The 22,823-nt window shown below is 36.3% G+C and overlaps 1 protein-coding gene across 1 annotated transcript; it reads right to left on the reverse strand.

Annotated features, from left to right (window-relative positions):
* Positions 1 to 6,930: 6,930 nt before the first annotated feature.
* On the reverse strand, positions 6,931 to 17,391 carry LOC123524072 (uncharacterized). Its single transcript, XM_045301968.2, has 3 exons — positions 15,258 to 17,391; positions 14,321 to 14,488; positions 6,931 to 12,239 (listed from the first exon to the last, which is right to left on the reverse strand). The coding sequence occupies exons 1-3, from the start codon at positions 15,948 to 15,950 to the stop codon at positions 11,268 to 11,270; spliced, it is 1,833 nt and encodes a 610-aa protein (XP_045157903.2). The 5' UTR covers positions 15,951 to 17,391; the 3' UTR covers positions 6,931 to 11,267.
* Positions 17,392 to 22,823: the final 5,432 nt, after the last annotated feature.

Consider the following 22,823-nt stretch of genomic DNA (forward strand, 5'->3'; position numbering starts at 1 on the left):
CTTTCCAAGCAATAAGCACTTACTACTTGGAGATAAGGGATGTGGTAATACAGTCAAACCGGTCCTAAAAACCAGCTGTGAACAGAAACAATCTAGCTATAAAAAAAACACTCATTCCAAGTCCTATTATAACATTTGCATGCTTTTACGCCTCTATGAAGACAACCTTCAAATTCAGGCATCTTTAGGCTCACCCATGCTTGGTCTTTATGTAAAGAATGAATTAGATTTTACGATACTTTGACACACCAAAGGTCATAAAGTGCAACGCGGGGTCAGTTTAGACAAATCCGACCATGTAGAAACGTTTACTTGATCAGACTAAGGTTGGCTGCACAAGATACTATGAAAACATTGTTTGCTGTTGTTTTGTTGAGACATGAACATGAATTCCAAGAGTTTTTTAGCTCACAGTATGAAGTGCTCAAGGTGAGCTAATTGTGACCGGTCATTGTCCGTTGTTATCCAACATGCGTCAACATTTGCCTTGTTAACACTATAGAGGCCTTAGTTGTGACCCAATCTTTATGAAACTTGGTCAGAATGTTTGTCTTGATGATCGCTAGGTCAGGTTCGAAACTGGGTTGTGTGGGGTCAAAAACTAGGTCAGTAGTCCAGATCAAAGATCCAGAAACTCGTGAGAATTGGTCTAATCAAGACAAACATTCTGACCAATTCTCATGAAACTTGGTCAGAATGTTTATCTTGATGATCTTTAGGCCAAGTTTGAATCTGGGTCACGTGGGATCAAAAACTAGTTCACTAGGTCAGATCATTGGTCAGAATGTTTGTCTTGATGAAATCCAGGTCAAGTTCGAATATGGGTCATCTGGGGTCAAAAACTAGGTCACCCGGTCAAATCGGAGAAAAACTGTGTGCAATAGGGGCTGCATTCTTCAATGGATATTCGTGAAATTTGATGAGAATAATATTGATAAAATCTAGGTCAAGTTCGAATATGGGTCATCTTTGGTCAAAAACTAGGTCACCTGGTGAAATCAAAGATAAACTGTGTGTATGCAATAGGGGCTGCATTTTTCATCTGATGTGCATGAAACTTGGTCAGAATGTTTGTCTCCATGAAATCCCCGATGGTTTTTTAGCTCACCTGTCACAAAGTGACAAGGTGAGCTTTTGTGATCGCGTGGCGTCCGTCGTCCGTGCGTCAGTGCGTGCGTGCGTAAACTTTTGCTTGTGACCACTCTAGAGGTCACATTTTTCACGGGATCTTTATGAAAGTTGGTCAGAATGTTCATCTTGATGATATCTAGGTCAAGTTCGAAACTGGGTCACGTGCGATCAAAAACTAGGTCAGTAGATCTAAAAATAGAAAAACCTTGTGACCTCTCTAGAGGCCATATTTTTCATGAGATCTTCATGAAAATTTGTCAGAATGTTCACCTTGATGATATCTAGGTCAAGTTCGAAACTGGATCACGTGGGGTCAAAAACTAGGTCAGTAGGTCTAAAAATAGAAAAACCTTGTGACCTCTCTAGAGGCCATATTTCTCAATGGATCTTCATGAAAATTGGTCAGAACGTTCACCTTGATGATATCTAGGTCAAGTTCGAAACTGGGTCACGTGGGGTCAAAAACTAGGTCAGTAGATCTAAAAATAGAAAAACCTTGTGACGTCTCTAGGGGCCATATTTTTTATAAGATCTTCATGAAAATTGGTCAGAATGTTCAACTTGATGATATCTAGGTCAAGTTCGAAACTTAGTCACGTGGGGTAAAAAACTAGGTCAGTAGGTCTAAAAATAGAAAAACCTTGTGACCTCTCTAGAGGCCATATTTCTCAATGGATCTTCATGAAAATTGGTCAGAATGTTCACCTTGATGATATCTAGGTCAAGTTCGAAACTGGGTCACGTGGGGTCAAAAACTAGGTCAGTAGATCTAAAAATAGAAAAACCTTGTGACCTCTCTAGAGGCCATATTTTTCATGAGATCTTCATGAAAATTGGTCAGAATGTTTACCTTGATGATATCTAGGTCAGTTCGAAACTGGGTCACGTGGGGTCAAAAACTAGGTCAGTAGGTCTCAAAAATAGAAAACCTTGTGACCTCTCTAGAGGCCATATTTTTCAATGGATCTTCATGAAAATTGGTCAGAATGTTCACCTTGATGATATCTAGGTCAAGTTTGAAACTGGGTCACGTGCGGTCAAAAACTAGGTCAGTAGGTCTGAAAATAGAAAAACTTTGTGACCTCTCTAGAGGCCATATTTTTCATAGGATCTTTATGAAAATTGGTCAGAATGTTCACCTTGATGATATCTAGTTCAGGTTCGAAACTTGGTCACGTGCGGTCAATAACTAGGTCAGTAGATCTAACAAGAGGACCATGATGGTCCTGAATCGCTCACCTCTTCCCACATGACCCAGTTTTGAGTATGACGTCGTTTTTTCTATTATCTGACATAGTGACCTAGTTTTTGAGCTCATGTGACCCAGTTTTGAACTTTACCTAGATATTATCAAGATAAAAATTCTGACCAATTTTCATGAAGATCCATTGAAAAATATGGTCTCTAGAGAGGTCACAAGGTTTTTCTATTATTTGACCTATTGATCTAGTTTTCGAAGGTACGTGACCCTGTTTTGAACTTCAAGGTGAACATTCTCACTAATTTTCATGAAAATCTCATGAAAAATATGGCCTCTAGAGAGGTCACAAGGTTTTTCTATTTTTATACCTACTGGCCTAGCTTTTGATCGCACGTGACCCAGTTTCGAAATTGACCTAGATATCATCAAGGTGAACATTCAGATCAATTTTCATGAAGATCCATTGAAAAATATGGCCTCTAGAGAGGTCAAAAGATTTTAATAATTTTAGACCTACTGACCTAGTTTTTGACCGCAGTTGACCCAGTTTCAAATCTGACCTAGATATCATCAAGATGAACATTCAGACCAATTTTCATACAGATCCCATGAAAAGTATGGCCTCTAGAGAGGTCACAAGGTTTTTTTATTATTTGACCTACTGACCTAGTTTTTTATGGCATGTGACCCAGTTTCAAATTTGACCTAGATATCATCAAGGTGAACATTCTGACCAATTTTTATGGAGATCCATTCAAAAGTATGGCCTCTAGAGAGGTCACAAGGTTTTTCTATTTTTAGACCTACTGACCTAGTTTTTGACCGCACATGACCCTGTTTCAAACTTGACCTAGATATCATCAAGATGAACATTCAGACCAACTTTCATACAGATCCCATGAAAAATATGGCCTTTAGAGAGGTCACAAGGTTTTTCTATTATTTGACCTACTGACCTAGTTTTTGATGGCACGTGACCAACTTTCGAACTTGACCTAGATATCATCAAGATGAACATTCTGACCAATTTTCATGAAGATCTCATGAAATATATGGCCTCTAGAGAGGTCACAAGGTTTTTCTATTTTTAGACCTACTGACCTAGTTTTTGACCGCACGTGACCCAGTTTCGAACTTGACCTAGATATCATCAAGACGAACATTCAGACCAACTTTCATACAGATCCCATGAAAAACATGGCCTTTAGAGAGGTCACAAGGTTTTTCTATTATTTGACCTACTGACCTAGTTTTTTAAGGCACGTGACCCAGTTTCGAACTTGACCTAAATATCATCAAGGTGAACGTTCTGACCAATTTTCATGAAGATCTTGTGAAATATATGGCCTCTAGAGAGGTCACAAGGTTTTTCTATTTTTAGACCTACTGACCTAGTTTTTGAAGGCACGTGATCCAGTTTCGAACTTGACCTAGATATCATCAAGGTGAACGTTCTGACCAATTTTCATGAAGATCTTGTGAAATATATGGCCTCTAGAGAGGTCACAGGGTTTTTCTATTTTTAGACCTACTGACCTAGTTTTTGATGGCACGTGACCCAGTTTCAAACTTGACCTAGATATCATCAAGGTGAACGTTCTGACCAATTTTCATGAAGATCTTGTGAAATATATGGCCTCTAGAGAGGTCACAAGGTTTTTCTATTTTTAGACCTACTGACCTAGTTTTTGATGGCACGTGACCCAGTTTCGAACTTGACCTAGATATCATCAAGATGAACATTCTGACCAACTTTCATAAAGATCCCATGAAAAATGTGACCTCTAGAGTGGTCACAAGCAAAAGTTTACGGACGCACGGACGCACTGACGCACGGACGACGGACGACGGACACCGCGCGATCACAAAAGCTCACCTTGTCACTTTGTGACAGGTGAGCTAAAAATAGAAAAACCTTGTGACCTCTCTAGAGGCCATATTTTTCAAGAGATCTTGATGAAGATTGGTCAGAATGTTCATCTTTATGATATCTAGATCAAATTCAAAACTGGGTCACGTGCGGTCAAAAACTAGGTCAGTAGGTCTAAAAATAGAAAATTCTTGTGATGTCTCTAGAGGCCATATTTCTCACTAGATCTTCATGAAAGTTGGTGCGAATGTTCAGCTTGATGATATCTAGGTCAAGTTCATAACTGGGACATGTGCGGTCAAAAACTAGGTCAGTAGGTCGAAAAATAGAAAAACCTTGTGACCTCTCTAGAGGCCATATTTTTCACGAGATCTTCATGAAAATTAGTGAGAATGTTCACCTTGATGATATCTAGGTCAAGTTTAAAAGTGGGTCACGTGCCTTCAAAAACTAGGTCATTAGGTCAGATAATAGAAAAACCTTGTGACCTCTCTAGAGGTCATATTTTTCAATGGATCTTCATGAAAATTGGTCAGAATTTTTTATCTTGATGATATCTAGGTCACATATGCTCAAAAATTAGGTCACTTTGTCAAATAATAGAAATAACGACGTCATACTCAGTTCAACACTGGGTCATGTGGGGATAGGTGAGCGATTCAGGACCATCATGGTCCTCTTGTTTATCTGGGTCACGTGGGGGTAAAAAACTAGGTCACCAGGTCAAATCAAAGAAAAAGCTTGTTTACACACTAGGGGCCACATTTTTAGCTCACCTCTCATAGTGACAAGGTGAGCTTTTGTGATCACGCAGCGTCCGTCGTCCGTTCGTGCGTTCGTCCGTAAACTTTTGCTTGTGACCACTCTAGAGGTCACACTTTTCATGGGATCTTTATGAAAATTAGTCAGAATGTTCATCTTGATGATATCTAGGTCAAGTTCGAAACTGGGTCACGTGCCTTCAAAAACTAGGTCAGTAGGTCTAAAAATAGAAAAACCTTGTGACCTCTCTAGAGGCCATATATTTCACAAGATCTTCATGAAAATTGGTCAGAACGTTCACCTTGATGATATCTAGGTCAAGTTCGAAACTGGGTCACGTGCCTTCAAAAACTAGGTCAGTAGGTCTAAAAATAGAAAAACCTTGTGACCTCTCTAGAGGCCATATTTTTCATGAGATCTTCATGAATTTTGGTCAGAATGTTCACCTTGATGATATCTAGGTCAAGTTCGAAACTGGGTCACGTGGGGTCAAAAACTAGGTCAGTAGGTCTAAAAATAGAAAAACCTTGTGACCTCTCTAGAGGCCATATTTCTCAATGGATCTTCATGAAAATTGGTCAGAATGTTCACCTTGATGATATCTAGGTCAAGTTCGAAACTGGGTCACGTGGGGTTAAAAACTAGGTCAGTAGATCTAAAAATAGAAAAACCTTGTGACCTCTCTAGAGGCCATATTTTTCATGAGATCTTCATGAATATTGGTCAGAATGTTCACCTTGATGATATCTAGGTCAAGTTTGAAACTGGGTCATGTGGGGTCAAAAACTAGGTCAGTAGGTCTAAAAATAGAAAAGCCTTGTGACCTCTCTAGAGGCCATATTTCTCAACGGATCTTCATGAAAATTGGTCAGAATGTTCACCTTGTTGATATCTAGGCCAGGTTTGAAACTGGGTCACGTGCGGTCAAAAACTAGGTCAGTAGGTATAAAAATAGAAAAACCTTGTGACCTCTCTAGAGGCCATATTTTTCAATGAATCTTCATGAAAATTGGTCAGAATGTTAACCTTGATGATATCTAGGTCAAGTTCAAAACTGGGTCACGTGGGTTTAAAAACTAGGTCAGTAGATCTAAAAATAGAAAAACCTTGTGACCTCTCTAGAGGCCATATTTTTCATGAGATCTTCATGAGTATTGGTCAGAATGTTCACCTTGATGATATCTAGGTCAAGTTCAAAACTGGGTCACGTGGGGTCAAAAACTAGGTCAGTAGGTCTAAAAATAGAAAAACCTTGTGACCGCTCTAGAGGCCATATTTCTCAATGGATCTTCATGAAAAATGGTGAGAATGTTCAGCTTGATGATATCTAGATCAGGTTCGTAACTGGGTCAATTGCGGTCAAAAACTAGGTCAGTAGGTCGAAAAATAGGAAAACCTTGTGACCTCTCTAGAGGTCATATTTTTCACGAGATCTTCATGAAAATTAGTGAGAATGTTCACCTTGATGATATCTAGGTCAAGTTTAAAAGCGGGTCACGTGCCTTTAAAAACTAGGTCATTAGGTCAAATAATAGAAAAACCTTGTGACCTCTCTAGAGGCCATATTTTTCAATGGATCTTCATGAAAATTGGTCAGAATTTTTTATCTTGATGATATCTAGGTCACATGTGCTCAAAAACTAGGTCACTGTGTGAAATAATAGAAATAACGACATCATACTCAGTTCAACACTGGGTCATGTGGGGATAGGTGAGCGATTCAGGACCATCATGGTCCTCTTGTTTATTCAAACTTCATAAAGCTTGGTCAGAATGTTTGGTATCATGAAGTCTTGTATAATTTTGAATCTGGGTCATGTAGGGTCAAAAAATAGGTCACTTGGTTAAATCAAAGGAAAAGATTGTTGACACCCAGGCCACTTTTTTGCTCCAATCTTCACGAAACTTTGTCAGAATGTTTGTTTTCATAAAATCATGGACAGGTTCTAATCTGGGTCATGTGGGGTCAAAAACTAGGTCACTAGATCAAATGAAAGAAAATGCTTGTTTACACCCAGGCCTCATTTTTGGTCCAATCTTAATGAAAATTGGTCAGAATATTTGTCTCCATGAAATCTCGGAAGGATTGAAAATTGGGTCTGGTTGGGTAAAAAACTAGGTCACTAGGCCAAATCGAAGAAAAATCTTGTTTACACTCTAGAGGCCACATTTTTGCTCCAATCTTCATGAAACTTGGTCAGAATGTTTATCTCCTTGAAAACTCGGATGAATTTGAAACTGGGTCATGTGGTGTCAAAAACTGGGTCACTAGGTCAAACATGTTTACACTGTTATGGTGTGTTACTCTGGTGAGCGACCTAGGGCCATTTTGGCCCTCTTGTTTTTTTAAATAAATGCTTTAAAATGTTGATATTTGTATACAATTCTCATTTTTATTTTGTGCATTTGAATTGTTTTGCACTCTGCTATACAAAATATAACAAAAAAAAAGTTACTTGACTTTGTTTTTTATTTTCACACTCAATATACCTGCCTACATGCATTAACAAAGAATATAAATATGCTGCCTATAAAAGATTACCAGTTTATTAGAAGTGCAGAAGTAAATCTTAACAAATAATGATTGGTGAAGTATACGAAGAATTTGAACGTGAAATAAGACTAGAAATTGCTTTTGTAAAAAAGCGCATGTCTCCCCCAATGCAAAGTCCTATAGGCAAGAAGTCAATAGGGGTCAGGAGGGAAAGTCAAAGAGACACTGATGGTTGGCTGCAATAGGGATCATCTACTTGGCATGTCCAGTCATCCCACTAAGTTACAACACTCTTGGCCTTGTGGTTCTCAAGTCACTGTTCAGACTCCTGTGACCTTGACCTTTGATCAAGTGACCCCAAAATAAATAGGGGTCATCTACTCTGCATGTCCAATCATCCTATTTAGTTTCAACATTCTAGGTCAAGTGGTTCTCGAGTTATTGATCGGAAATGGTTCTCAATGTTCAGGCCCCTGTGACCTTGACCTTTGACGGAGTGACCCCAAAAACAATAGGGGTCATCTACTCCAGCAGCCCTACAACCCTATGAAGTTTGAAGGTTCTAGATCAAATGGTTCTCCAGTTATTGATCGGAAATGAAGTGTGACGTACGGATGGACGGACAGACAGGGCAAAAACCATATGTCTCCCCCAGAGGCGGGGGAGACATAAAAATGCAGTGGTGAAACGACAGTAGATGGTTACTTTCTTTTTTTTGGTACAGAGATGTGCAAATAAAAATTAATGATGAAATAACACGATACATATTGAAATAATGAAAAACAAAAATAAAATTCTTAAGTTCCTAAAGTTTAAGTGAAGGTATTCTATTCAGTCTAGTCACTAGACATTTAATTGTGTCAATACACTTATCAGGAATTGAAGGTTTGAATTGCACATGGGACCAGGAGGGTTAATGGCATGATCACTAAATTTTGTGATCTATTTTCCCTGCTTGCCCACCAATATGAAAATTTTACTGTGAAAAAAATAGTTAAAGTGGTGGTTCTGTTGTACCTTTTTTTAAGATAAGAATTTAAGTCCTAATACATTTTTGTAATAAGAAAAGAGCACTTTAACTAGTTGCCTCATCCTCTCGATGTAACTTTTTAAATTCTGATTTTTCCAGGAATGAATTTCAGTTTGTTTAGTCCTGTATTTTCAACAAGTAACAAATGGCTATACAATGACAAGCAAGTAGGGCATCCCGTATCCTAAGAAGATGGATTTTACCTGATAAAAAAGTTTGACCGATTCTGACATACATGCTTCAACTTATTTCTCTGCATTGAAAATTCAAAGCTTTCTCATTACAATTTCCAGGTCCTGGTTTACAAGTTTGCTTTCTGCATAGAAACAACCAAGTCTGCATGACTGCATCCATAACATTTCCCTTTGATACCTTTATGACATTGATAATTTCATGGCTTCACTTCTTGCTTCAACAGTGAAAACAATGTTTTGATACTGTAAGTGTACTTATATTAGCACAGCTAAATTTTAGCGCAAACGCCTTAAATTGAGTAGTTTCGACTTATTAGCGCAAACTTGTATTAGCGCAGTATCAGCAGCACTAAAATAACCAATTGGCAGTATCTGAAACACCAATTTCTGATGAAATACGGAAAGGCCTGAACATGACCGTTGTATCAAACAGTTCTGCCCGGGACTATATATACATGTTTTTTCTTTAAAAATATTACTTAATAAAGTTTGCATATGTATTAAGTCTTTTTTAAAAATAACAAGAGAGCCCTGAAGGCCCTGTATCACTCACCTGAAGAAAGTAGGTCAGTAGGTCACATTCATGGTCACCAAAGTCAGTTTTAAGATCAGCATGCAAAACTGTACATGTCATCCAAATTTCAAGGCTGTATCTTAAAAAACAAAAAAGTAGGTCAGTAGGTCACATTCCACATGACCCAGATTCAAACTGACCTAAAGATCATAAAGATTAACATTCTGACTAAGTTTCATGAAGATACAGTCATAAATGTGGCCTATAGAGTGTTAACAAGCTTTTCCTTTGATCTGACCTGGTGACCTAGTTTTTGACCCCACCTGACCGAGATTTGAACTTGACCTTAAGATCATCAAGATTAACATTCTGACCAAGTTTCGTTAAGGTATGGTCATAAATGTGGCCTCCAGAGTGTTAACAAGCTTTTCCTTTGATTTGACCTGGTGATCTAGTTTCTGAATCCACTTGACCTAGATTTGAACTTGACTTAAAGATCATCAAGATAAACATTCTGACCAAGTTTCATAGAGATATTATCATAAATGTGGCCTCTAGAGTGTTAACTAACTTTTCCTTTGATTTGACCTGGTGACCTAGTTTCTGACTCCACTTGACCTAAATTTGAACTTGACCTAAAGATCATCAAGATTAACATTCTGACCAAGTTTCATAGAGATATAATCATAAATGTGGCCTCTAGAGTTTTAAAAAGCTTTACATTTGATTTGACCTGGTGACCTAGTTTTTGACCCAACCTGACCCAGATTTAAACTTATCAAAGTTAACACTCTGAGCAAGTTTCATTAAGATATGGTCATGAATGTGGCCTCTAGTGTTAACTACCTTTTTCTTTGATTTGACCTGGTGGTCTAGTTTTTGACCCCACCTGACCCAGATTTTAACTTGACCTAAAGATCATCAAGATTAACATTCTGACCAAGCTTTTCCTTTGATTTGACCTGGTGATCTAGTTTTTGAGCCCAGATGACCCAATATCGAACTCGTCCAAGATTTTATTGAGGGTAACATTCTGACCAAGTTTCATAAAGATTGGGCCAAATTTGTGACCTCTAAAGTGTTAACAGTCAAATTGTTGACGACGGACGGATGACGGACACAGGGCGATGACAAAAGCTCACCTTGAGCACTTCGTGCTCAGGTGAGCTAAAAAGCAATATATATATATTATGCATGTTGATCTGTTTTCTTTTTCCTTCATCTCTTACTGTGGAAATATCTCGTATTAAATAGATATTATTATCTCCATTTTATTTTCTTTACTCTTTATTTGACGCGATATTTGGAAATATTGAGCTAATTTCTATACATGAACAATATCTTACAGGATTTTGCCTGACAGATAAATATCTCAAACGATTATTTCAAGTTTTGAGTGCTGACTGGTATTCGTAATGAAATCAACCAGGCACGGGAATAAACATGCATAGGTCTACAGTATGACATAAAATCTACATTCGTTTAGATCAGTGTTAATCTGTATACTGTAAATTTGTACATGTATACAGTGCAGAATGGTGATAATTGTTTGTTTTCAAATTCATTCTTGGTCTTCAAAGCAGTAAAATGTTATGGTGACACTCGTAATTAGCAAGACCATACAAACTGGCGATCTACTCGGAAGGTGTTATACATGATGTTTACGGACAATGGCAAGGATAAAAAAAATTAAACTAAATTTACAAAAATAGATGACTTTTGCACTAATGTTCAAACAGGTTTAATTATTCTATTCAAAACTTTCTGCAGAATATTAGTTAGGAATGCAGTTATTGTCATATTTACACAATAAATATGTATTTATCTGTGTTCTGTTGCATTGTAATTACGGTATTTTCAATACGATAAATGTTACTTTTTTATTAGGAAAGCCTTTCATTTCAGTCTAATATTAGCGCTAGACATGAATTAGCGAATGTCTGATCCCGCTAATAGCGTGAAAATTAGTACTCCGCTAATATTAATACACTTACAGTAAGCTCCGCTCCACTACAAGCACCATTCAGAGATTCAATGATAAATTTTCAGATGATTTTTAAAATGCTTTCTGTTACTCTTGCATCTGGTACACACTGACATCATTACAGAATCTCTCCATCACCAGTAAACTGCCTGTATCCCAGCAGAACTTGACATGTATTGGTTTACTTAGACCAGAAATTACCTGCCCGAGCCGGTCACCAGATCGCTGAATCTGATGAACATTTGCTGAAGTTAGACCACACAAGAAAATGTTGCCTTCCTCATCTCTTGTGCAGCTGGTAGGTTTTCTTAAGCCGGGATCCATGTACATACTTCGTACCTGAGCAGCAGAATCGATAATCACCAGGCAACCATTTATATCATCCGATTCACCTTCACCTTGGCAGCAGACGTAAATTTTGTCCTTTGTGTCAACACAAACAGATATAGGCCATTTCATGTTGGGATCTTGAGAGCCTAAGCTACAAGAAATGAGTTCTGTCCCTTTCTTGTTATAGAACAGGATCATATGATCATCGCTATTAGTAACCGTAACCAGTTTATCATCCACATAATCCAGTCCCCAGCATTCAAGCCTTGTCTGTATGCTGTCTGCCATTTTCATACCATCTTGAAGGCTTAGGAAATGAATTTTCTTTTCCTTTGGTACAGTTACAGCAACTTGGTTTTGTGATAACGTAGCTGTGTCAAATGATGCACCATCTGTTTTGAAATCGGACATCAGTTTGAAATCTCTATCGAGAACCTTGAGTTTCTTATTGTTATAATCAACAAGAACCAACCTCCCATCAGGCATTATCGTTGAACCAGTTATATCACAGGGACTTTTGTCGTTGTGCATTCTAACACCAAATGAGCTAACCTTGACAGCACACATCTCAGTCGGAGTCCGTTTTGGTGGCTTACCTCCCTTTTTGGGTGTGGAAGGGATTGTTACAATTGGTGGAGGAAGTGGTGGGATATCAAAACTGTTCTCCTCCGACACAACGTCAACAGCATCTTTGAGCATGACCACACATGCCTCCATCTTAGCACTGACCTGAAGACAGACAGTTAAAATAATTGATCACCTCTGACCCACAAAACCATAAAGATCATTTTATTGATCACAGGCACTCGTACTACAAATGTGAACTTTCAAGGCATTAAATCACAGGTTACTAAGCAGGAACAATTTTTAATCTTATGGTCGCTGTGATCACAGGCCATCATCCAATGAAGTTTTAGGACAATAGGTCAAAGCATTCTTCAGTTATTGAGCGTCAAGGCCATAGTGACTACTGATCTACAATACTATAGAGATCACCTACTGACAACACACAATCAACCTATGAAATCTGATTACTGTAGGCCACAGAATCTGTTTTCAGTCTAAAGTTCATAGTGATTGCAAACAGTTTCCACACAATAACTATGTGACTTTGACCTTTGCCCTACTGACCCCTAAAACAGTTGGCGTCATCAAATTTTTGAACTGGAGATGTACACATTTTCCTGTATATTGTATATTCTAACACGACCCAGTTTGTTTTCCTATTAAATAAAGAAGGTTGAAAACTGTGTTATTATTCAATTCATTTTTCTGATACCACAATTATTATGTCATAGCGTTAGATCGTATAGCGGCATGCTGGAAAAGAAATCAACAGAAATCAGGCATATATTTGATAGATATAACAGTGGCGTCAAGGACGTACATAATATATTTCTCGATAACATGTTAGAATCGATATAATATATCTCAGTGATTTGCTCATGAATAAAATCATTGTTATTTAGATGCGTATTAATATATCACTTGGGCTGTGCCCTTGTGATATCATTCCTTCGCATCTAAACTCTAACCAATGATTTTATTCAATGACAAATCACTGTTTGGGATATATTACTTCTTAAATAATCCTGTCAGTTTTATTTTTTGCCATCAGTGTGACATAAAGGAATAGTTTGTTTGTTTGTTTGTTCCAGTAAGGATAGTAAGAATATTATTACTGCTGTAACAACTTTTCAGTCATATAACAGGGACCAATTAACCAATGCTCCTGTACAAGTACTGACATGTCCTCTACAAGTAACTGATAACTTCTCCACATCAATACAAGGTAGAGAAAACAAATGACATCTGACATACTGTCTTTGTCAAATCATCATGGAGGACTTTTGCCTTGCCAAGGGATTGAACTAGGTACCCTGTGATTCATCATCTTGTGACAAGTAATGAAGAAAAGCAGATTATAAAATTAATACAAAACACTGTTAGAGTTATGGAATTGGCTCTTAGCAGTCTTTCTATGATGCTGAATACTTCCGACGAATTTGAAAGTATTCAGTACAAGTTTCAGAGAAATTACTTCTGATGGTTAAAAAGGGGCATAACTTTGCCAAACTATATGCAAAGTTATGAAACCTGCCATGTAAGGTTATTTCATGATTCTAAAGATGTGTAAGTTCACCTAGTTTTGGAGAAACCTGCTTACATTCAAAATTTTAACAAAGATTTCAATGTTAAAAAGGGGCACAAAACACCAACAGCACGAAAGATCATCTCATGTTGTTAAAGATGTATGACCTGTTGGAAACCATTCAGTCAAAATTTCTGGGAAACCTGTTTATGTAAAAAGTTTCACATGACATCTATGTTTAAAAGGGGTGTAATTTTGAAAAATAAAAGCTAGAATTATAAAACTTGTCCTGTGAAGTTATCTCATAATGTGTAAAGTTTGAAAACATTTGAAAAATTTCCAATAGCGGAGCTGAAAAGTAACTAGAGCTGCTTTTGAGAAAAACTCATGTCTCCCACAACTGCCTAATCATCTAGATTGGCATTTCTTCTCCATTATGTATCTGAGTTAACCATGCACCAAAACCTGTATCACTGGCATCAGTATTTTCGATAATTCAAGGGCCATAATTTCTAAGTGCATGGGCCGATTTGGCTAGTTAGCGAACTTGGCTGAGGACTTATTGGCAAACACATTTTGTTCAAGTTTGGTGAAGATTAGATGAGAAATGTTCTATTTAAAGTGCTGACAAGATTTGTGACAGACAGACTGACTGATGGACATACACAGACAGACAGGAGTAAATCAATATGTCTCCCACACCACACATAATTAATACCTGTAGTTTGAAGTTTGTAACTGGCAGTGAAATATTTCCCATTTCCATATCAACCATCTTCAGATTGGCTTCAGCTGTACGCAGTGCTAAGAGACGTTTAGATGGTATATCCGAAGTTCTAGCATCGTCTATCTCAGCTAATGATGTCTGTACATCAGCTATCAGTTCCTGAAAAGCAAGTTTTATAATTATATGTCACACTGTTAAATCATTTAACCCTTACCCTGCTAAATTTCTGTAATGAACTTGTCCATCTTTCAATTTGGACAGTACCATTAACTGTTAAAAGGGGTGCACACCAAAAAGATACTGATGAATGGCGAACAGTGCAGACTGATCATGATCTGCACTGGTCGCAAAGGCAGAATCAATCATGCCCAGCATGGTAAGGGTTAATTTTGTTGGAATAAAATTCTGTGGTTTTGACCAAATGGTTATTTCATTGGGGTGTAAATTCATAGATTTTAATGTTTAAAAATCACTTAAGAATTTTCTTTGTTCACCGAGACTTCATTTTGTGAATTGACACAACCATGAGTCCATGAAAATTTAAGTCCCCCACAAAAATGAATGATTTTACAGAAGTAGTGCTTCAGATTATGGCACAGTACAGAAAATGTAATTATCACATGATATTTTATGAATTATTCTTCAGATAAATTACTTTGTATGATTTTGTTACACAAGCATTGGAAAGACTATCGAGGTAGCGCCCAGACAGTGATGACAGAATGCATGTGCCCAATGTTTTAAATTCCGAATTTTATTTGGGTTTAAGTAAAGAAGTCATGTTGATTTATAATATGTATGGAGGTAATCATTTTAAGGAAAACAAGCGACACATGCGTACAAAACAAATTTTCATCTTTTATACTTTTTCCTTAATTACTTTTCAGAAATAGGCCAAACTGGACAGCCAGTGGTATTTTGAACTTACTTCAAGCATGGTCCTTTGTTTCTGCAGACAGGAAATTCCTTGTTTCTTGTAAGCAGCCCCTTTACTTAAAATCCTTTCTTCCAATGAATCAAAAGCAGCGTTAAAGGTATCTCTTAAGCTTCTTATTTCATCCATTAGAGATTCTTCGTCTTTAGAGACACTTTCAATTTTGCTTGAAATTTCATCTATAACGACTCCAAGATGATTTTTGTAGCGCTTTAAGTTTTCATTAATGTCGCCACATTTAGCTGTGTAGTATGTACTTTTAACGTAATCGTTCATATCGAGGACGCGGCAGTGCCTGTGGTTGGTGAGAATACATTTGCTGCAGACAAGAATATCATGTGTGACGCAGACAAGGTCCGCTGACTTATCTGGATGCAGTTTGCATTTTGGCCAGTCATCATTGTGTTGTGTAATTGCGTCCATCATAGATAGCACCAAACGATTAATCGGGAACGCGACAACCTGAATCTCGATACTGCTTGCCTTTGGCAGTTTTGTGACACTTCGGCATACGGGGCATGGAAAGTCGCCATGACTTTGTTCCAGACGGTCAATATTTGCAATGAGATTCTTCAGGCAGTCGTGACAAAGACTATGTTGACATGGTAACGTACGAGGTTGCCGTAAAATTTCCTTACACACTGGACACAGGAGCAAATCTCCAATCGTAGAAACTAAAGATGCCATGATCTTATGTTTGAAGTCTCTTTACATCAATAAAAATATTTCCACAGATTCTTTGTGTTTCTTGTAACTATTATCCAAGATAATGAAACTTTGTCTTCTACAATACCAGAATTATGTTACATTATGCTTTATGACATATAAATTCTACTTCCAACATTTCTCATAAGACAACTTTTGAAGCAGAATGAATTTTCTTTACATATTCGCTTGAGTTACTTTGACACGTACATTTAAAGACCATTTGTTTTCATCAACTGTTCTAAAACCTCTATGAAAGCTTATTTTAATGCTTCATATACAATGTAAAAAGCTGAGATTTTAAAAAAATTTCTTTCAGAAAAAAAATTTAATCTCCAATACAAAAATATTTTTATTCCATTTCACAAACACAAAATAATTAGAGTGTTTAATCATAGAACCCTGTATCAAATCTAATGCCAAAATAGAATTAAAAGATTAAGTTCAGCAAGCATAAAGATCATTTTGTCAAAGTCTGACCTGCCGATAGCTTGAGCAATATATAAACTCTATTATCTAACCCATATGAATAATAAGAATTGATAACGCACAATAACACATACAATAATTCATACAGTATTGAGATATTAACAAAAGATTATCTGATCAACCCGAGTTTTATCGAGATCTAAACTCAGCACCAAGATTTTTTTTAAAATTCGCAAATCAATATTTTTGTTTCATTGCCTCGATCTATAAAAAAATTCAATCTGGCCTGAATAGATATACAGAAACAGCCACCTTTTGTGTAAATACATAGATATAAATAGCTATTGATACGCTATTGTTGAATAATGCAATGAAATATTTGTATTTGCCGAAGGATTTTACAATACTCTATCAAAGTCAATCTATTGATAAGGATATTAAATTTTATTGATTTTGTACTAATGTCATTTGCTGATAGGTTCATCAATGGGCTTTTGACATAACATGAAATATATATACCTGTCAAATAATCAAATGATAAATCAATTTCTAAAGAGAAAGTGCTTAGTTTACCACTTTTCTTATCAACTTCAAAATGGCCTGAATAAAAATTCTCTTTAGTTGGATAAATTAAAATACTAATGTAATTTAGATTAATTTTTACACACTCTAAATTGGTCTTTAATTGACTTTAAAGGAATCTTTGCTATGACCTGACTGAAACTCAAACTTTTGACCAATGGTTTGGAACAAGTATGCCTAGTAAAAATGGTATAAGTTGTGAACAACACCTAAATTTCCTGTGTTAGTCCAGCAGAATATATTTGAATTTCAAATGTAGGTATGTTGGGAATGAAGATATCACTACAGTTGATCCGTAGTCCAGGTATAGTACAGTGGAGACAAAGCCTGCAATTCAATTTTAGAGCAAATTTAGAAACATTCTTTTCAGACTTATTTAACAAATGAAACAGATGGTTAGGCACATCATAAAAAGATGTTTCAACCTGGTGATAGATATTCAGACTTCAACTTGTTTCATATAATCTTAACTCTTTTTAAATGTGGTCAAATTTACAGTGGTCAAATGTATAAAAGCAACAGTTTATGACAATTTTCACTTGATATGATGTCCTGAAGAGATTTATTAATGGAACAGAGCTAGCTCTCAATCGGAAATATATATTTTACTGCATTTTATAAACATCTCTATTAAATCTCTCCTTAGGCTGAAACTATTTAAATGCATATTTCTTTAAATGGTGATAGAATTTTAATTTGATAGCTAGGCGAGTATTTTAACAATCCGAATCAATAAATTTTAAAACAGCAAGAAGCTTCCGAATTTCCATTCTGTTTTGGTTGTACAAACAAAACAGACAAAAGGGAGGTAATCATAATTTTAGAAACTTGTATTTTTAATAAATTGCTGCTGCACAAATAATTTCCTATGCAAATCAATGGCAATTAATATTCATGTTCTTCCTCATTCAAAGTAAGTTTACAAAATTTACTCAGACGTAAAAAAATCTCTACTTTAGTAGGACAAGCAGTGAATTTCAAACAGGTATCAAATGCTCAGTGAATATGTCAACATGAATAACTGTAAATGCATGCATTTAAATCCTTTAAGATAGAAATATAGCACTTTTAACACTTAATCTATCAAAGCAAACGTCTCTGAATATACTCCTGTAAACGTAAAACATGTATCAAGTGCTCAGAGAATATAAATATAAGTGAAAATGATTTACAGAATGATGAGTATTAAAAGTTTCTATTTGACCCTTTAGATTGACAAAATAATCACCTTAGAAAATAGCAATATAAACCCTTTTTTCAATCTATCAAAGCAATGTATCCAAGATTGGGAAGGTAATTCAAAAAAATTCTTCTGAACAGTGGCAAGAAAATATGTTATAGTGTATGGAAGATATGTTCCATTTTACAATAATGTCTTAAGATAAAACAAGCACAACTGTCATATCTACCAAACGTTTAACACGTTTTTAAGCATGATGGTCTGTATGAGGAAAGTATGTACATAACTTTTATTCTCAAGTATGCATTGACTTTAACCTTCAACCAAATTAACGACCAGAAAATTCAACAGAAGAACCAGTAATCTATTAACCTCAGGATACCATTTTATGAATTTCACAGCTGCAAGCACTCTTAATTTTCTGATTAGGACCTTGATTTTTATCCTAATGACATGGAAAATACACATCATCAACTGACCACAGGCAATTATCCTAGGAAGTTTGGATGTTGTAGATGAGTCTTCGAAAGTTTTTTTTTTTTATAGGAAAACGTTTTCCTTCTCAGGTCAATGCGACCTACAATGACTTAACTCAAAAACAACAGGGACATTTCTAGAACATATGAAACAATCTTATGTAGTTTGACAGCTGTAGGCCAATGCATTCTCTAGATAAGCTGTTTTCAACCCAAAAGGTCACTGTGACCTTGACCTTTGGCCCCAAAAAGGTTAGTCTTCATCTACTTCTACAGGCAATCATCCTAAAATATTTGGAAAATGTCAGTTGTAGACCTAAGCATTTTCAATTATTTGATCAGAAACAATTTTGGTCTGACTCAAGAATACAATCATATGAAACGCGATGGCTGTTGTGCGACCAAGCCTTCCCTTAAACTATTTATACGAAACCAAATGGTTTACCCACCAACTGACAGACGAAAAGACATGAGCATAACAATCATGTATTTTCTTTTCTTCAAAGGGGGCATACTATCTGACAGAATTATCAATATCAGAATTACAGTAAGAATTTCAAACAAATTTGTGATTCTATAGATCAAGTAATATTCATAAAGGTTTTAATTTCACTAATATTTGCAGTCAAACATTTTTTGATATTGCAAATGTATAAGCAATTACCAATTCATAATGACAGATGTTAGTCTACTGTCTATCAAACAATGAAATAAAACTGACAAAAAATTAACTAACCTGGAATATGTCAAAAACCTCAATGATCACCATTAAGGGTAAATGGGACAGTTGCCTATATGTATATAGGGCTTGATCATGAATTATCTGCCCTTGAAAGTCATTTTTTTTCAGTATTTTCCAACTTTCAAGGGCAGATAATTCATGATCAAGCCAGGGTACCTATGATTTTTAATACATATTTCCGTTTTAAACTTGATTCTCAGTCAGTACACAAAGTTTAAAGAAATTCTGCCTGTAGAAAATTTTTCCATATAATTATACATATAGGCAACTGTCCCATTTACCCTTAACTGATTTGAAAGCTCTAGAGATAAATAATGAAAAAATTGTATAGTTGATAAATATTTTATTTTTCCATGTATTCATATAAATTTCTTAAGTATGTTTTCTAAATTAACTCTACCACTAATATAGTGTTAACAATATTGCACAGTTTAATATATTTATTGCACAAACCATAATTCTAGCAAACTATAAATATAGCCAGGCTGGTCATAACTAAACCAGTGGTATAAAGATGGCATTTTAAGTCCTGTATCAACAATCTCTATCAATTTTACATGTTTTTTAGTCTGGTTTTAAATCATAATCAATGCTACACTCCAGGACTTTAAACATACCCCATCTATGCATTTAGAAAATTTGTATCTAAAAAGACTTTTGTAACACATAATTATATTTATGCAATATGGATAAGATTTTCTGAACAATAAAAATAAATGTACATCAAAAAATTTGAAAACAAGTGGCATGAATGAAACAAGAGCTTGTAGAACACGAAATGCCCCCCTTGATGTATTCAGTGATTGCATTAGGAAAAGAAATTATGTGGTCACTATACACTGGATGTTTGACGTACTAACCTCAAATAAGTAATTATGGGTGATTTACCAGTGATAAGTAAACTCTGTATCAAATGTGATCTTAGACCAAAGCATTCTCTAGTTATTTGGCAAAAAAGTTCTGCTGTTATGGGTCAATGTGACCTTGACCTTTGACCTACTGACATCAAAATCAATAGGGGTCATCTGCTGGTCATGACCAACTTCCCTGTAAACTTTTATGATCCTAGGCCAAAGCGTTCTTGAGTTATCATCCAGAAACCGTTTAACTGTTCTGGTTCACTGTGACCTTGACCTTTGACCTACTGACCTCAAAATCAATAGGGATCATCTGGTCATGATCAACATCCCTATTAAGTTTCGTGATCCTAGGCCCAAGTGTTCTCAAGTTATAGTCCTGAAACTGTTTAACTGTTTCGGGTCACTGTGACCTTGACCTTTGCCCTACTGACCTCAAAATCAATAGGATCATCTGCTAGTCATGTCCATATTCCCTATCAACTTTCATAATCCTAGGCCCAAGCGTTCTCAAGTTATCATCTGGAAACTGTTTAACTGTTCCAAGTCACTGTGACCTTGACCTATGACCTACTGACTTTAAAATCAAAAGGGGTCATCTGCTGGTCATGGCCAACCTCCCTATCAACTTTTAAGATCCTAGGCCAAAGCATTCTTGGGATATTATCCGGAAACCTATTAACTGTTCCGGGCCACTTTGACCTTAATCTTAGACCTACTGACCTAAAATCAATAGGGGTCATCTACTGGTCATGACCATCTTCCCTATCAACTTTCATGATCCTAGGCCCAATCATGCTTGAGTTATCATCCGGAAACTGTTTAACTGTTCTGGGCCACTGTGACCTTAACCTTAGACCTACTGACCTAAAATCAATAGGGGTCATCTACTGGTCATGACCATCTTCCCTATCAACTTTCATGATCCTAGGCCCAAGCATGCTTGAGCTATCATCCGGAAACTGTTTAACTGTTCCAGGTCTCTGTGACCTTGACCTTTGATCAACTGACCTCAAAATCAATAGGGGTCATCTGCTGGTCATGACCAACTTCCCTCTTAACTTTTATGATCCTAGGCCCAAGCAATCTTGAGTTATCATCTGGAAACCGACTGGTCTACGGATCGACCGACCGACATCTGCAAAACAATAAACCCCATCTTCTTCGAAGCGAGGCATAATAATTGTCATATATGGATAAAACATTCTTAAAGTCCTTCCATGTATTTAGCTCTTATGAAAACTGTTCATTTTAAATAATGGTGGACAACCATGGAGCTCGAGCATATTTCAGGAATTCGTAGGTACCTTTGCCAAACCACCAACTTTCCATAAGTCTACTGGATGGCTTTCTCACAATTAAGAGGACAATGTTTCAAACCCACAGTGGTAATGAATTCAGCCAAGGCACCTTAGCCACAAATGCTGCTAGTTTTAATTTTGTATTATAGGGAACCCGTACTTTAAATAATTCATTCTGCAGGTCTTGTTACAATCGACATCAACACATGTACACTTGCAAGTTGATAATCATTATTAAGTATTATTACATGAATAACAGGTCAAAAGTCTGTGTTATTAACTGGTTTATAGTTAAACACTAAATTCTGTTAGACTAAAGTCAACACAAAGAAAATTGTGGAAATTTATTTCTATAAATGTCATGCAATAAAACACTGACAGGTTTAGAAGTTAATAATCAAAACTATTTGCTCTTGTTCCTTTAGGCCTCGGGCAATGGTTCTGACTATTACCTGGCAAGCCATTCAGTAAGTGTATCCATATCCTGTGTTATAACTTAACATTATTTAATTATAGATTTATAAAGTAAGTCTGAAATTTAGTCCAGTTCATTTTGTATCAGCTACAAAACAGCAGTATCTGAAATGTAGAGGTTTAACTGAAGTCAAACTGCAGAACGATTTAAATACTGTGACCTTCAGATGATATGAAAATGACTTAACTAAACTAGCATGCTTCTCACCCTGCAGGTTCATTTGAACCTCATTGAAAATGATTAATTTAAAATATTCAAAAACTGCATTGAAGTCATGTTATACCCAACCTACCTGCTTCTACCGACGACAAGCAATCAACAAAAACCAGCAAGCCAGTACACTCAGTCTTGAAGTCACTGTGAATTTATTCCTTTACTAATCATAAAAGCAACACATTTCCTTAACTAATTACAACCAACTGCGGGTAGTAAACAATCCATATGCTTTCATCCTTTCCATGCTATCTGAAACCATGTCAAAATTCATTTCAACCTAAGTGTTAACGTTGACCTTGCTAAGTTAAATCAATCTCTTCGCATAATGGCAAAAACGTTTAATTATTCAATCACAATTAGTCAACCTTTAGTCCGATGCTAGCAGTGCCGTATTTATCAGAAGTTAGTAAATTTAAATTGCCACCGTTACCTTGACCTTTAACATACTTATTTCTAAACCAACATGTCACCTGCTGGCAACAAAAATATCAGCTATGATGTCTGGTGCCTGTAAGACATAACTCTAGACTAGTTCAATACTATGAAGACCAATTTCGCTCTCAAATTAGTCAAAAGTGACCTTGACCAATATCCTTA

This window comes from Mercenaria mercenaria, chromosome 3 (genome assembly GCF_021730395.1).
Source record: "Mercenaria mercenaria strain notata chromosome 3, MADL_Memer_1, whole genome shotgun sequence".
In the NCBI taxonomy this organism is placed as follows: domain Eukaryota; kingdom Metazoa; phylum Mollusca; class Bivalvia; order Venerida; family Veneridae; genus Mercenaria; species Mercenaria mercenaria.

Excerpts from the sequence above, each read along its gene's own strand:
- LOC123524072 (XM_045301968.2), bottom strand. The coding sequence starts at position 15,950 with ATGGCATCTTTAGTTTCTACGATTGGAGATTTGCTCCTGTGTCCAGTG. Across the intron at positions 14,489-15,257 it reads AACAAAGGACCATGCTTGAA|GAACTGATAGCTGATGTACA; the intron begins GTAAGTTCAAAA and ends CTTGCTTTTCAG. Across the intron at positions 12,240-14,320 it reads TTACAAACTTCAAACTACAG|GTCAGTGCTAAGATGGAGGC; the intron begins GTATTAATTATG and ends GTCTGTCTTCAG.